The sequence below is a fragment of the Typopeltis vanoorti genome, chromosome 11 (genome assembly GCF_054136105.1).
Source record: "Typopeltis vanoorti isolate ZY-2024b chromosome 11, IOZ_Tvanoo_1.0, whole genome shotgun sequence".
In the NCBI taxonomy this organism is placed as follows: Eukaryota; Metazoa; Arthropoda; class Arachnida; order Uropygi; family Thelyphonidae; genus Typopeltis; species Typopeltis vanoorti.
The window spans coordinates 135,311,212-135,327,266 of NC_143559.1; the positions used below are offsets into that span (position 1 = coordinate 135,311,212).

General features: G+C 32.7%; 1 protein-coding gene across 1 annotated transcript in view; it reads left to right on the plus strand.

Moving 5' to 3' along the window:
* Positions 1–16,055, plus strand: part of LOC150102082 (uncharacterized protein CG3556-like) — a 73,553-nt gene that overhangs the window by 5,136 nt on the left and 52,362 nt on the right. The window contains exon 2 of the mRNA XM_090400709.1: positions 15,697–15,792. Within this exon, the coding sequence (XP_090256835.1) occupies positions 15,697–15,792 (96 nt within the window). The remainder of the gene's footprint in view (positions 1–15,696; positions 15,793–16,055) is intronic.

Sequence of the window (16,055 nt, forward strand, 5' to 3'; positions counted from 1 at the left end):
GATGACCCCAAAAACTATACAGGTATCAGTATACTAAATTCCTGATACAAAATATATAGCAGAATCTTAAATAACAAACTAATGAAATATTCCGAAAACTTTATTCTAGAGGTACAGAATGGATTTAGAAAAGGACGATCATGTATAGACCCAGCAGTGTGCCTAAAATTAATAATAGAGAAAAGAAGAGAATATAATTTAGAAACACACATTGCATTTATTGACTTTGAAAAAGCATTTGACAAAGTTAAAAGAAACATATTATTTAACATATAAAAAGAAAGACAAATACCAAATAATATCCTAAAAGCTATTACAAGTATATATGAAAAATAATCAAATACAAATAAGATTAAATCACGAGCTATCATATACAAGAGAGATAAACCAAAGGGTCCGACAGGGATGTCCCCTCTCAACAACTCTTTTTAATATCTACTTAAATGAAATAATAATAAAATAGAGTAAAAATTTACATCAAGGAATTAAACTTTCACCTACAGTTAACTTAAACACTCTCCTCTTTGCAGACGACCAAATAATAATTACAAATTCTGAAGATAACTTACAGAAAGTTAAGTTAAATCTAAATGAGATATCCAAAGATTATGGTATGATAATATCAAACGGAAAAATAAAAAACTATGGCCTTTAAAGGACAAGGTCCAGGAAGAACTAAAATAGTAATAGATAACAAGATCTTAGAAAAGGTGAATTCATTTAACTACCTAGGATGTATGATCACATATGAAAATGAAAAAGATATAAACGTAAAAATTGCAAAATATTTAAAAATGACTGTAATTAACTCTATATTTAAACCAAACCTAGTTCAAAAACAAACCAGGCTAAAAGTATACAATACATTAGCCCTACCGGTCTTAGTGTATGGAAGCGAAATCTGGACAATAAAACAAAAAGACAAACAAAGATTAACACCAGCAGAAATGAAGTTTATGATAAAAACTGCAAAAAATTCACTATTTGATCACAAAAGAAACGAAGATATTATGAAAGAATTAAACCAAGAACCAGTAATAGAAAAAATTAAAAAATATAAACATAAATGGATGGAATGGAAACAGAAAGATTACCAAAACAAGCCATTAGGAAAAAGAAAACCAGGACATTCTCTTAAACGATTCAACGATGAATTCTAAGGCCGGAACAGGCCATCTATCCCAATGGCTTTAAGGCCCACAACCTTCCAAGCATGCTTGGATTTCGTAACCGAAATACGAAGATAGACTGGTCACTCCTATGCTTCAAGGTATTCTTGGCTGTATCCCTGTGTGTTCACGGGGCCGGTTTGCCTGCTTGCGGGATGAAAAACACCAGATAAACTGGCGGAAAAACCCCTACTGCCAGCGCCCAAGACCGGCTAGCTTGGCTATGGCTGAGAAAGATCCTTCAGCTTCTCACGTCTCCGACAGGAATCGAACCTAGTACACTCCTTCCCCAGGCATATGGTTGTGAAGCGCAAAGCCACTAGGTTAACCACGCGGACTGGCCATGCAAGGCATGCAAGGCCTAAATCCTTGATACGCATGATAATGATGATGATGATGTTGAATTACTTACAACCTGTAAGATTAGCATTTGAAGTCTTAAGCAATAGATAAGCTAATATTCTCACAAGTGAAGAAATTTTTACGTTCCTGTTCAGTAATTTAGAAAAACAGAATTCTTCAATGAGCCAAATACTTTTAAAGGAAATAAAACTTGAACTGGTTAAACGTAGAAATAGAGATCTTGTGTCTCTCATAAAGTACGTGAGCAACGTTAGTTGTTTATGTGAGATGGAAGAGCATGAATTTTTACCTTGTCAAGTAAGAATGAAATTGCCTGATTCGCAAAGTCATTAATGAAAAGACTTTTTAAAGGAACATTTAGAGCAGAAGAAGTTCCAATAAAAGAAATAAAGGATGTCATTACAGAGAGTTCTGACATTAAATCAGAATCTGATCTGAAGAGTGAATTGACTAAAGCAATATCAATTTCGACTTCAAAGCCTATCCCTATGCATGCAGACAAAATATTTGCTTCTCTAAGGAAGAAAATGAGCTTATATGAAGCGACGCATTCTCTCACTCCAACTTGAAAATACTTTTAGATGCACTAACAATACGACCAACGTCTACAGAAAATGAAAGAAATTTTTCCACATCAAGTATATTTGTTACAAAGCGAACATCACAATTGTCTGATTGGGCAATTAATGCTAGTAGTATGGTAGGCGATTTGAATAAGATCAAGTTCAAGATAAGATCAGAAATCGTGACGTGATTGGTTGTGGAGATGATGAAGTCATTGTGTGTGACGTCACGTTGTTTGTTTTGTTCGCTTATGGAATTATGGGTGATGGTTGGAGAAAAGGATTCGTATCGTGATTGGTGGAGCACTTTGAACAAGACCAAATCAAGTTAAGATAAAGAATCGCATGGTGGATATGTCTTGTTATCAGATGTAGATAAGTGACGTAATTTGTTAGTTGTAAATAAGTGACATTATTGTTTTGAATGGAAAAGGAAGATATATTACAGCATAAGGATTTGTGGCATGGTTCGTGGGACAATATGAACAAAATAGGGGTAGGGTGAATGGGGAAGTGACATCCGTGTCATGGATGTGTGTTGTTATGAGTTGTAGATAAGGAAATTGTTAGATAATGGCATTGTGGGTGATGGATAATGATAAGATAAAGTTTGGAATGTTTGGAATTTCGTTGGGAGGCTCCCCTTCTGTCAGGGACATCACATGGTGTGTTTGGTTTGCATAAAGCATTGTGGTTGATTTTAGAGATAAGGAATTGTGACGTTATGCATTTGGAAATTTCGGGAGAATATATGTCACTGTGATATCACATGGTGTTTTGGTTTGCCTATGGAATTGTGGGCGATGTTTTTGAGATACGATATCTTGGAATTTTACCAGGGTGACAAATATCCGTCATTGTCTATAGATGGCAGTACTAATTTTCAAATATAAGTTGAGTGTATTTCTTTCCTGTTAAAACTATGGGAATTCTTAGAGTAAAGTGCTTAGAATTATTAGAGATGTGAGAGTGTTATTGAAAAAAAATATGCAGTATTAGAATTGCACTTACCCAAACATACGAGCAGCAGTTATTGTAATTTTAAATATCACTTGTTATGTAAGCTTTTTTAAAAAAGATTAACCTACATTTCTTTCCAGAACGGGACATCTTGGAATTATCAACATTTTCTGAATATTCTAAATTTCTGATTTTAAACATATATTCACAGCACAAAACACACAAACACAAGATCTGAAATGCAGTTGACTCTTTTTTCATTATAGAGTACTGGGGCATTTCGTTTTTCCTTTATTCATGGCTATATTTTTTTCCACACACTTCTGGAGTTTCGTTGCTTACCAAGAACTTTTGTATGTAGTCAAGAAATTATAATGATAATTTAAATTTACTTACAGTCTTTCCAGAATGACTCTTTTTAATGCAAATAGATATTCCAAAATTAGTTGAATTCAAGCATATATCCACACCACAGAACAACATCTAGGGGAACAAAAGTCAAAAGCTATTTGACGTTTGTTCCCCTAGATTATCTGTACATTTTGTAGTCCATTAATTCCTTCACGTTGGGGTCATACTATGTTTTTATTTTATTACTAATAGCTGCCAGCGATCGGTAAATTTGAATCTCTCAATGTGGATTTTTTTTTCAAATGATTGGTTGTTTTTCTATTTTACTTTTAAAATTTAGTTAACTACATATTATAACCAGATTAAATCAGTAAAATAAATAAATAAATTTGTGCGTGAATTTATTTACACCAATTGTAGATATTTCATGTGTTATCTTAACCTGACTCATTTCCTTTTGCAATTGTTGTCCTTACATGTGACATCCTCCGATTCGTTTTGGAATTCTCCGTTAGCATTTTCTTATTTCCACCACAAATAAATAAATAGTTATTTCTTATTATTTCAAATGAATATTAGCTCTGTAATATAGTTTGTTAATTTCTATTACACTACAACACACAAACGTTTTTTTTCTTTTTTTTAAACCAGTACATATAATTCTAATCAGAATAACTGAGCAAAAAAAAAAAAATAATAAATAACTGATTGTCCTTCTCTGACTATTAATTTTACCTTTGAATCCATGTGTTCTTAATTTATTTCTGTAACTGAAATTTATTTTTATTTATTTATCTTTGGCATTTGCAAGTTAAGTAATCGATATTGAGACAAACAAAGTTCCGAACTCTCCGTTAGCGTTTTCGCTTAGAATTTTTTTTTTGCCAGCACAACAAATAAATAGTTATTTCTTATTATTTCAAATGAATATTAGCTCAGTAGTATTCTGTACTTTGTAATTAGTTTAATTTCCATGTTACCAATTTCCAATCATTTAAAACTTTAGACTATATGATATGTTTACATGAGCGTACAATGTATACTTCCTTTTGATGTTTTGTACGGTGTGTTCTTTTGACGAAACCATCATTCTATTAGAGATTATCAGTGCGAGATTTGCGTATGTGAAGGAAATGTTTACAGATAACTCAAATAGGATCAATAGGTAATATTGACTATTGACAAATATAGTCAATAGATTAGAAAATAGACAATTTTCTAATCACCAAATGCTAACATTTGCACTTTAATTCCAAACAATGATAAAATATACTAGTCTGTTGGAGACATCTACAGATATTGTCACTATTGAATTCATTTGTACTTTATTCATTTCCAAAGACAAATTACATTATTAGCTCTCACATCTGTCTTCTTTTTTTCTACACCAAACTTCTTTTTTAAGAGTTTGGAAAACATAATGAGTTTAACTGTCCACTGTCTCTCTGTTAAATAACCACATTCTAACAGTCGTACTTTAAGAATGACAGCCTGTTTCTAGTTTGGTGGAGGTATCAGATACAGTAACAAATTGTAACTTTTTCAGGTGAAATCTCCTCCACTAAATTCTAGTTATTAATTTAATACCTGATTCCTTTTGCTTCCAACACTTGACACAGTTTCTTGAAATATTTGAGGGCTTGCATGAACAAATAAGACTTTTAATTCACTGAGTGGATTTTTAAAAAAAAGTCTCTGGCTAGTTTGTCACATGAAATTTCACAAGAAAAAAAAATGGTCTTACTTAAATTTGTATAACACATCAACAACACCCAATTTGTTCATTTTAATCAACATATTTTATTTGAGAGAAATATTATTTACAATTGTATTTACTGAATCTAACATACAGAAAATAAATAAATTAAAAAATATGATCTCATTTTTTTGTCTCCTTAATCTGCTTATTGTTAATTTTGCACTGTCATTCAAAGGTTCTTTCCACTGTTGCAGAGTTACCATTATGTGGTTTTCATCAATGTGACTCTCATCTGAAAGTTTCTTCATTTGTGATCATTGGAAATTTTTTACTGTAGTAAAATTAAAGGCCACATTTTTATTTTTTTGAAACCAATACATGTATTTTTGAGCATTATTAAAAGCACAGAAACGTTTGCTATGTTTCCAAAAGCATTTAAAAGTACACATTATGTGTTCACATTTTGGGCATCCAATTTCATTTAAATCAAGAACAGGCCTCCCTATTAACCATGTTAGTGTTTTAGATTTTTCTCTTCCTTTAGCGAGCAATATTTGATATTTGAATGTTGATTCTATCATCCAATTTCTTAATTTGTGCAGAGATAGTGAACCAATTTTGCATTTCAGCTGATGATTATATTTTATTAACGAAGAATTCTGTTTTTTAACTCTTTCAGGTAATTCATTCCAACTAGGAGGTGATTTTGTCAATGCATATCTTAAAATAATTCCATCAGAAATACAAATTTCTTTAGAAAATAAATTTTTAGTCTTATTCAAAAGAAATTGAACATCAAGTATGCCAATGATGACTGAAAATGCGTATTTTTCACACACTGTCGATTATTCATATTCGTTTTCCTTCATACTTCTTCTTCTTAGATTACTTCATATGGCACCAGAAATAAATAGTTATTTATTATTATTATTATTTCACTGATTATTAGCTCTGATCTCATATTTTATGTTAACTTTTTGTTACTAAATTCTAAACAATTAGAACTTTTCATAAAAAACTTTCAAAGAATTTTGTGGCTCTCCCATTATTTTTACATTACCAGACACAAAACACCACAACACAAAACAGCAGATGCAGTGGATGAACGATTACCTGAATTCCAAAGTCACTCAACTCTATGGTTTTTTCTTATAGTACTGTTTACCCTTACCATGCCCTACCCTGACTGTTCCTTCAAAAATGAACGTTTTGCACAAATGACTCAACTACATGTTTTTGCATGCTGCTGGATATATTATTGGTGTGTTTTTATCTTACTTTGTGTGGGGAAAGGTAAAATGTGTAATTGTGTTATCTGGAGAGTAAAAATCTTTTTTTCTATACCAAACTTTAAGAGTTTAAGTAATGTTTTCTGTGTTAAATTATCTGCTGTCTCTCTATAAAACCACAAAATTCTAACAATTTTGATTTTCGATTATGTGAACGAAATGTATTCAGGTAAATCAAAAATGTCAATAGGTAGCATTAAACAATTTCTAAAATAATCAATTACATGGATACAATTTTTCACCTCTTTTTTCCCCATTTCTGGCAATAATTTCATATTAGTGATTTTTTAACAATAATTAAACAGAATTTCATTAAGGTATAAAGTTATGGATTTAAATATCAAATTCTAATCAGATTAACTGAGTAAAGTTCACTGTGGAAAAATACAACAACAAAAGTACACATCTTTGTTCATTTAAGTTTACAAATTCATATTTTATTTTGCTAAAATACTATTTACAAGTATATTCACAGAGAAAAATTCGAAAAAAAATGTAATTACCAAAAAATATTTTACAATATTTAATTCTCACTCTTAACATTTTCCAAAAAAAAAAAACACGTTTTTTTTTCCTCCAGCGTTATCAGTATCAGTTGGAAGTGACATCACTAAGAGATATCCACAAATCATGAGCTCGCTCATCTCCACTAGGCTGAGCAGACATCTTCTGAAGGAGAGGGTGGAAGAAGAGGAAATGAGGGGGTTTAGGGATGGGGGTGTGTGGGGGGAGCATTGCAGGGAAGACCCCTGTCACTCACTTGACTACCTTCTCACTTCCATCACCTAATGCTATTTTTTTCCCATTCCAACAATTTCAGACATATGAGTGACAGGTGATAGTCACATGGTCTAACATCAAAAATGCTGTTTGAGGATAAAATACCTAAACATAATAAAGACAAATAATATAGAATACCCTTCAAGCCACAGAGATAATATTTGCCCAATGATATCACAAAGTAAGTTAATCTTACATCAATATCATATCCAACAGTATGTAGAAATATGTCCATGAAATCTGTGTGAAATTTTCATTTTCGAAGCCAAGGTCAGGGTTAAGGGTAATTCGAAAATCCAAACTGTTAGAATTTGGTGGTTTTACAGAGAGACAGCAGATAATTTAACCCAAAAATGTGACTTAAACTTTTAAAATTTGGTGTAGAAAAAAGGTTTTTACTCTCCAGATTTTACTCTACAAATTTTACCTTTCCCTACACAAAGTAAGATAAAAACACACCAACATTATATCAAGTAGCATGCGAAAACACGTAGTTGAGTCATCTGTGCAAAAGGTTCATTTGTGAAGGAACAGTCAGGGTAGGGCATGGTAAGGGTAAAGAGTACAATAAGAAAAATCCATAGCATCAAGTGACTTTGGACTTCAGGAAATTGTTCATCCACTGCAGCTGCTGTATTGTGTTGTGGTGTTTTGTGTTTGATAATGTAAAAATAATGGGTGAGGCACAAAATTCTTTGAAAGTTTCTTTGTGAAAAGTTCTAATTGTTTAGAATGTTTTATCAGAAATTTAAAATAAAATATAAGATCAGAGCTAATAATCAGTGAAATAATAATAATAAATAACTATTTATTTGTGCTACTATATGAAGTAATTTAAGAAGAATGAAGGAAAACGAATATGAAATATCGACAGTGGGCGAAAAATAAGAATTTTCAGTTATCATTGGAATAATTCATGTTCAATTTCTTTTGAATAAGATTTCAAATTTATTTCGTAAAGAAATTTGTATTTCGGATGGAGTTATTTTAAGTTATGCATTTACAAAATCACCTCATAGTTGAGATGAATTACCTGAAAGAGTTAAAAACAGAATTCTTGGTTAATAAAATATAACCATCAGCTGAAGTGGGAAATTGGTTCACTATATCTGGACATACTAAGAAATTGGATGATAGAACCAACATGCAAATATCAAATATTTGAATACAAGTTTAATAGAAAGAAGTATTCTTGATTTAAATGAAATTGGATGCCCAAAATGTGAAAACATAGCGTGTACTTTTAAATGATTTTGAAAACATAGAGAACTTTTCTGTGCTTTTAATAATGCTCAAAAATACATGTATTGGTTTCAAAAAAAAAAATGTGACACTTAATTTTACTACAGTAAAAAATTCCCAACGATCACAAACGAAGAAATTTTCACATGAAAGTCACATTGTCGAAAACCACAAGTTGGCAATTCTGCAACCATGGGAAGAACCTTTGAACAACAGCATTAAATTAGCAATAAGCAGATTAAGAACAAAGAAATAAGATTGTATTTTTCACTTTATTTAGTTTCTGTATGTTAGATTCAGTAAATACATTTGTAAATAATATTTCACTCAAATAAAATATGTAAATTAAAATGAACAAATTGGGTGTCATTGATATGTTATACAAATTTAAGAAAGATCATTTTTTTCTTGTGAAATTTTATGTCACAAACTAACCAGAGACTTTTTTTTTTGAAAATCCACTCACTGAATTAAAAGTCTTATTTGTTCATGCAAGCCATCAACTATTTCAAGAAACTGTGTCAACTGTTGGAAGCAAAAGGAATCGGGTATTAAATTAATAACTAGAATTTAGTGGAGAAGATTTCACCTGAAAAGTGATAATTTGTTACTGTATATGTATATACCTCCACCAGGCTAGAAAAAAACAATCATACTTAAAATACGACTGTTAGAATTTGTTATTTAACAGAGAGACAGTGGATAGTTAAGCTCATTATGTTTCCCAAACTCTTCAAAACGTAAATAAAAAAAAAGTTTGTTGTAGAAAAACAAAAGACAGATGTGCTGGCTAATAATGTAATTGTGTCTTTGGATGGAAATGAATAAAGTACAAATGAATTCAATAGTGACAATATCTGTAGATGTCTCCAACAGATTATTATATTTTATCATTGTTTGGAATTAAAGTGCAATTGTTAGCATTTGGTAATTAAAAATTGTCTAATTTTACCTATTGACCTTAGTTGAGTTATCTGGAACATTTCCTTCACATACGCAAATCTCGCACTGATAATCTCTAATAGAATGATTGTTTTTTCGTCAAAAGAACACACCGTACAAAAATCAAAAGGAAGTATACATTGTATGCTCATGTAAACATATCATATAGTCTAAAGTTTTAAATGATTGGAAATTGGTAACATGGAAATTAAACTAATTACAAAGTACAGAATACTACTGAGCTAATATTCATTTGAAATAATAAGAAATAACTATTTATTTGTTGTGCTAAAAAATTTTTGGTAAAAAAAATTCTAAACGAAAACGCTAACGGAGAGTTCGGAACTTTGTTTGTCTCAATATCGATTACTTAACTTGGAAATGCTAAACATATATAAATAAAAATAAATTTCAGTTACAGAAATAAATTAAGAACACGTGGATTCAATGGAATAATTAATAGTCAGAGAAGGAAAATCAGTTATTTATTTATTTTTTTTTTTTTTTGCTCAGTTATGCTGATTAGAATTATATGTACTGGTTTAAAAAAAATTGTGTGTTGTAGTGTTTTAATATTACAGAGCTAATATTCATTTGAAATAATAAGAAATAACTATTTATTTATTTGTGGTGGCAATAAGAAAACGCTAATGGAGAATTGAAAACCTAATCAGAGGATGTCACACGAATGGATAATTTCAATAGGAAATGAGTCAAGTTCCGATAACACATGAAATATCTACAATTGGGTAAATAAATTCGCACACACATTTATTTATTTATTTTACTCATTTATTCTGGTTATAATATGTAGTTAACTGAATTTTAAAAGTAAAATAGAAAAACAACCAATCATTTGAAAAAAAAAGAACAATATAAAAAAAAACTCCGCATTGAGAGATGAGAAATTACTGTCGGGGCGGTTATTATTCAGGAAAGGCAGTTTGAGCTTACACTCACCTCTGTGGGAATAAAAGCATATTATGATCCCAATGTGTCAAATAGCTTTTCAGGTTATTTACAGAAATTTCGTTCTTTCAAGCTTGTGTGTGTGTGTGTGTTGTGCTGTGGTGTGGATATATGCTTTAATTCAAATAATTTTGGAATATCTATTCACATTAAGAAGATTAATTCTGGAAAGACTGTAAGTATATTTAAATTATCATTATAATTTCTTGACTACTTACAAAAGTTTTCTGTAAAGAAAGAAACTCCAGAAGTGTGTCAAAAGAAAAACATAGCGATGAATAAAGGAAAAACAAATGCTCCAGTAACCTATAATGAATGAAAGAGACAAGTGCATTTCAGATCTTGTGTTTGTGTGATTTGTGCTGTGAATTGATATGTTTATGATCAATTTGGAATATTCAGAAAATCTCGATAGTTCCATGTTGTCCCATTCAGGAAAAAAATGTAAGTTTATCTTTTTTTTTTTTTTAAACCTAAACATAACAAGTGATTTTTATAATTACAATAACTGCTGCTCATATGTTTGGGTATGCACAATTCTAATACTGAATAGTTTTTTTTTTCATAACACTCCCACCATCTCTAAGAATTCTAAGAACTTTACTCTAAGAATTCCCATTGTTTTAACAGGAAAAATATATAAAACCCAACTTATATTTGAAAATAAGTACTGCCATCTATAGACAATGATGGACGTTTGTCACCATGGGAAAATTCCAGGATATCTTATGTAAAAACATTGCCCAATTCCATAGGCAATCCAAAACACCATGTGATATCACAGTGACATATGTTCTCCCGAAATTTCCAAACACATAACGTCACGATTCCTTATCTCTAAAATCACCCACAATGCTGTACGTGAAACAAAAGCACCACATGATGTCCCTGACAGAATGGGACCCCCCCAACGAAATTCCAAACATTCCAAACTTTATCTTATCATTACCATCACCAATGATGCCATTTGATAACCATTTACTTATCTACAACTCATAACATCACACATCCACTACACGGACGTCACTTCCCCCATTCACCCTATTCCTATTTTATTCATAGTGTCCCACCAATCATGCCACGAATCCTTCTCCCCTAATATATCTTCCTTTTCCATTCAAAACAATAATGTCACTTATTTACAACTAACAAATTACGTCACTTATCTACATCTGATACCAAGACATATCCACCATGCGATTCCTTATCTTAACTTGATTTGGTCTTGTTCAAAATGCCCCACCAATCACGACACGAATCCTTATCTCCAGCCATCACCCATAATTCCATACGCGAACAAACAAACAACGACGTCACACACACACAAATGTTCCCAGAAAAATTCCAAACTCGTGAATTGTGCTGACATTCCAGCACAGCACGTCATTGCTCTGTGTCTGAACTCAGTGCTGCTTTGATGGAGGAATGGAGACAAATTCCACCTATCTGCCGCACTTTGGTGGAAAGCTTCCCACAAAGGGTGCAGGAGGTGATAAAAACTAAAGGTGGACAAACGCGATATTAGGGTTCACTGCGTGCAGTGGCGGCTTTACATAAGCACTACGGCACTGCAACATCCCAAGGAAAAAACGAAAAAATTAAAGTTTGTGTTTATAAATTATAACAATGCTTACAACATTATATAAATTCAATACTACAAGTTGTAGTTTATAGCTTATGTTTCGACATTGATTGAATAGTTAATAATCGGAATTGTTCAATTAACGCTTTAGATTACGAAACCAATGCACTGAAATCTAACACAGTATCAGAATTATCACGTTCAATCAGTTCTGGCAATCCTCGTCAAAATTCGTATGCAATTGTCATTGCACATAACAATTGATTCTGATACTGCTCATTGAGTAGTGTCGCAACAGATAAATTGTAGGCTGGCGAGCATTATTTCTGTGAGATACAAAACTTTTATTATTGGTGTGGGTTCATCGTGAGGGTGAAATATTTTTGATAAATCTTATTTTATGCTGTTAAAATAACATATAATTATTTATTTATTATAAATACAAGGAATTTATGCTGAATTATGAAGAATGTCACTGTTGAAAATGTAAAAAGAATTATAATTTCACAGTGATCATTACACAAAACAAATACAGGATGCGAAAGTGTCGGAATGGCAAAACCAACACTGCTCGTTGAGCAGTGTCGCTACAGATATATTGGATGCTTTTGCGCATTATATCTGAGTACAAAAGTTTTATTATTGGTGTGTGTTTGTAGTGAGGGTGAATATTTTTAATAAAGCAATTTTTGTGATATGTAAATTTATTTATTAATAAATTGGTTGCTGATTAGGAAAAAATAAATTATTTTTTCTTATTTTGTATGTGAAGCAATCCCACTTAAAATATTCACCGGCCACCACTGCCTGCTTGTATCAATTGTAAATTGCTAAAGTATCTGCACAATTATTGGTGCATAGTGGGTATTAATTTTTAGAAAACCGCACAGTATACGATCCTCAAATTAAGAAATTAAAATAAAAATTCTTGACACCATAATCTGCTTGGAAATAAATCAATGGACAGCATAGTGTGAAGAACAAACAGCTATGACTCCCACCTTACTAAGATGTAGGACCTTCTTTCACTGCGATGACTGCAGCATTCCAGAAGCGTCCGAGAGCAATAGCGAAAAATGGGAATTTTCGACCATTCTTTCAGTTAGCTTGATGGGTCCTGGACTGTTGTGATAAGGACATTCCTTCACCTCACCGAACACTCCATTTCATCCCACAGATTCCAGCAGGGTTGAGATTCAAGGCTCTGTGGAGGCCAGTCAATTTTGTTAGCGTTCATGTCCACAAACCATGCAGTTTCAGCAGCAGCAGCAGCCTTATGATAAGTCTTGTCTTGCTGAAATATTCTTGTCTTGTCTTTTTGAAAAAGTAAATGGTCAGTTTTGTAGAAACACCACAAAGTAGGACGCATTGCATTGTCCAAAATGTTCAGACAGCTCTCGGAGTTCAGTGTTCGTGGCACCACAAACAGAGATTCATTCAGTTTTTCAATCCAGGAAAAATAGGACCATACCATAAAAATACCACCTCCGAATTTCCATTCTCAGCTTTACACACTTTGGGAAGAGGTGTTCACAGGAGCATCCGGCACACCCACACTCATCCATCTGCTTGGTAGAAGGTGTTGTGTGATTCGTTGCTCCCCAACACATCTTTTCAATCTTCCACTTCCAGTGTACATGCTGTTTGAACCACTGAAGATGACGCCGCATGGTGGTTTGCGTAATGTGGAGCATGCATATCGCTGTCCTACCACGGAAATCCGTTTTTAGAACCACTGATCTGAATGTTGATTCGTGTTCAAGTCGATGGCCAGAACTTCTAGTTCAAGGTGTCTGCTGAAAGATGGCAGATTTTATATATTATCCTTCGTAGCATACAATGCTACGAAGGATAATATATAAAATCTGCCATCTGTGGGTCATCCCGCAGTGGGTCATCCACTGCGGGTAGCACTTGCTTCCATCTCAGTACACTATCATTGATTGTTAACCTGTGATGGCCCAATTTCACAACCATTTGCCAAACAATCGGCCTGCTAGGTGATATGTTATCGCAATGCATCTTTCAAACTTCATCATTTTCCTTTTTGCAGTCATTTCAAAGGGCACCTTTGCACTGATTTGGGAGTATTATATCCCTGAAGTGGTAAAACTGAAGAGTAGAATAATAATCTACCTGAAATTCAAAATTTGCATATCCTGCAATTTCTTGACTCCCACAGACCATGAACTTATGAACCCGAAATTCGGGGTTCATCAGTTCATGGTCAGCAGGAGACTGCAGTGGATGCATTCTAGCAAGAATGCATCCAATGAAATAATTCAAAATGATCAACTGATGAACATTAATTTCTTGTGTTGAACTGTTATAACTGAAGCATGAGAAATTGTAGGATATGCAAATTTTGAAATTTCTGGTGTATAGAGGAATCTCTTCTGTTTGACCCCTTTGATTTATAATGGCTACAAAGATGTGACTCGTTACACGGGTCAATGCACCTGCTCATGATGGGGTTCCGTAAACTTCTTATCAAGCAGTGTAAATGTTGTTGTTATTATTATTATTATTATGAGAGGGTGCTGTGTAGTCATACGAAGGGCTGCATGGTTGTATCGCTGGTCCCGTGTTTTATAGTTTTAAAACGGTTTTATTCTCCTTTTTTTAATTTAAAAGTGTTGTAAAGTAACTCTACTTATCACGTTGAAGACAGTGATATATAAATCATCAAAATCAGCCAAGTGGAATCCAAAATCTGAGTGTGCCGAAAATTGAACAGAGTTCACCATGGTCACTAACGAGCGTAGAACAAAGGACGTCGCCATCCTTACAGTTCTCCGAGAGAAGAAAGGTGAGTCATGAAGTGCAACAGGTGCCTGAAGGATTTATCATCCGACAGAAATCATGTAACCTGCAGGAAATCCCTTAGGAATCTTCACTTTACATGTTCCGGATTTTCAGAAACAACATGGCAACGCAAACCCAATGCCAAACGAGAGGAATGGAAGTGCCTAGACTGCAGAGAGAACAAATAAACGTTGCCACCAGTGGCGGCCTGTACATAAGCAATGCGACACTTCAGCACCCCCAAGAAAAAAATGAAAAAATAAATTTTGTGTGTGTCTATAAATAATAACTGCTTACAACATACATAAATGCAATACATGTTTCATCATTGATTGAAATGTTGAGACATGTATTGTTTCAACATTGATTATGTTGAAACATGGATTGAATAGTTAATATTTCGAATTGTTCGATTAACACTTTAGATTATGAAACAAATACACTGCGATCTAACGCCGATATTCGTTTGCACTTGTGATTGCATGTAACTACTGGATCTGACTCTTTGGGCAGTGTATAGTATGTTTGCACGCATTATTTCTGTGAGATACGAAAGCATGAAATATTTTTTGCAAATCTTATTTTATTTTGTTAAAATATAATATAATTATTTATTTATTATAGATACAAGACTGAATTATGATGAGTGTCACTGTTGAAAATATGAAAAGAATTATATTTTTTCAATTATCGTTACACAAAACAAATACACTGCGATCTAACGCAGTGTGGGAATTATCGCGCCAGTTTCACGTAGGCTCGCCGATATTCGTTTACGCTTGACACTGCTCTTTGGGCAGTGTATCATATGCTTGCACTCGTTATTTCTGTGAGATACGAAAATTTTATTATTGGTGTTTGTTCGTGGTGAGGGTGAAATATTTTTAACAAAGCAGTTTTTTAATATGTAAATTTATTTATTAATAAATTGGTTACTGATTAGGAAAAAATATTTTTTTTAAATTTTATTTTGTATATGCAGCATCCCTACATAAATTTGGCAAGATATACCACTGGTCACCACTCACTACGCCAGAGGCAGAATGGGATGATGAACTGAACAGAAAAAAAAATAACGGTGAGGCTTATAATTTGAATTCTGTCAATTTATTACTAGAAAAAGGTTTAAAGTATATAAAAGCCAGCTTAGTAGATCTTGTCCAAGAACTATTTGATAAACAGAATAAATAAATAACAAAAATACTTAGAGAATATGAAGCGTTTGTTAAATTTAATAATTCAACCGTCGAAGAAGTCCTACAAACGGTAAAAGACTCATCCGAAACGGTAAAAGACACAGGCAACACAAATTGATAAAAGACACATCCGAACTCCGTCAAG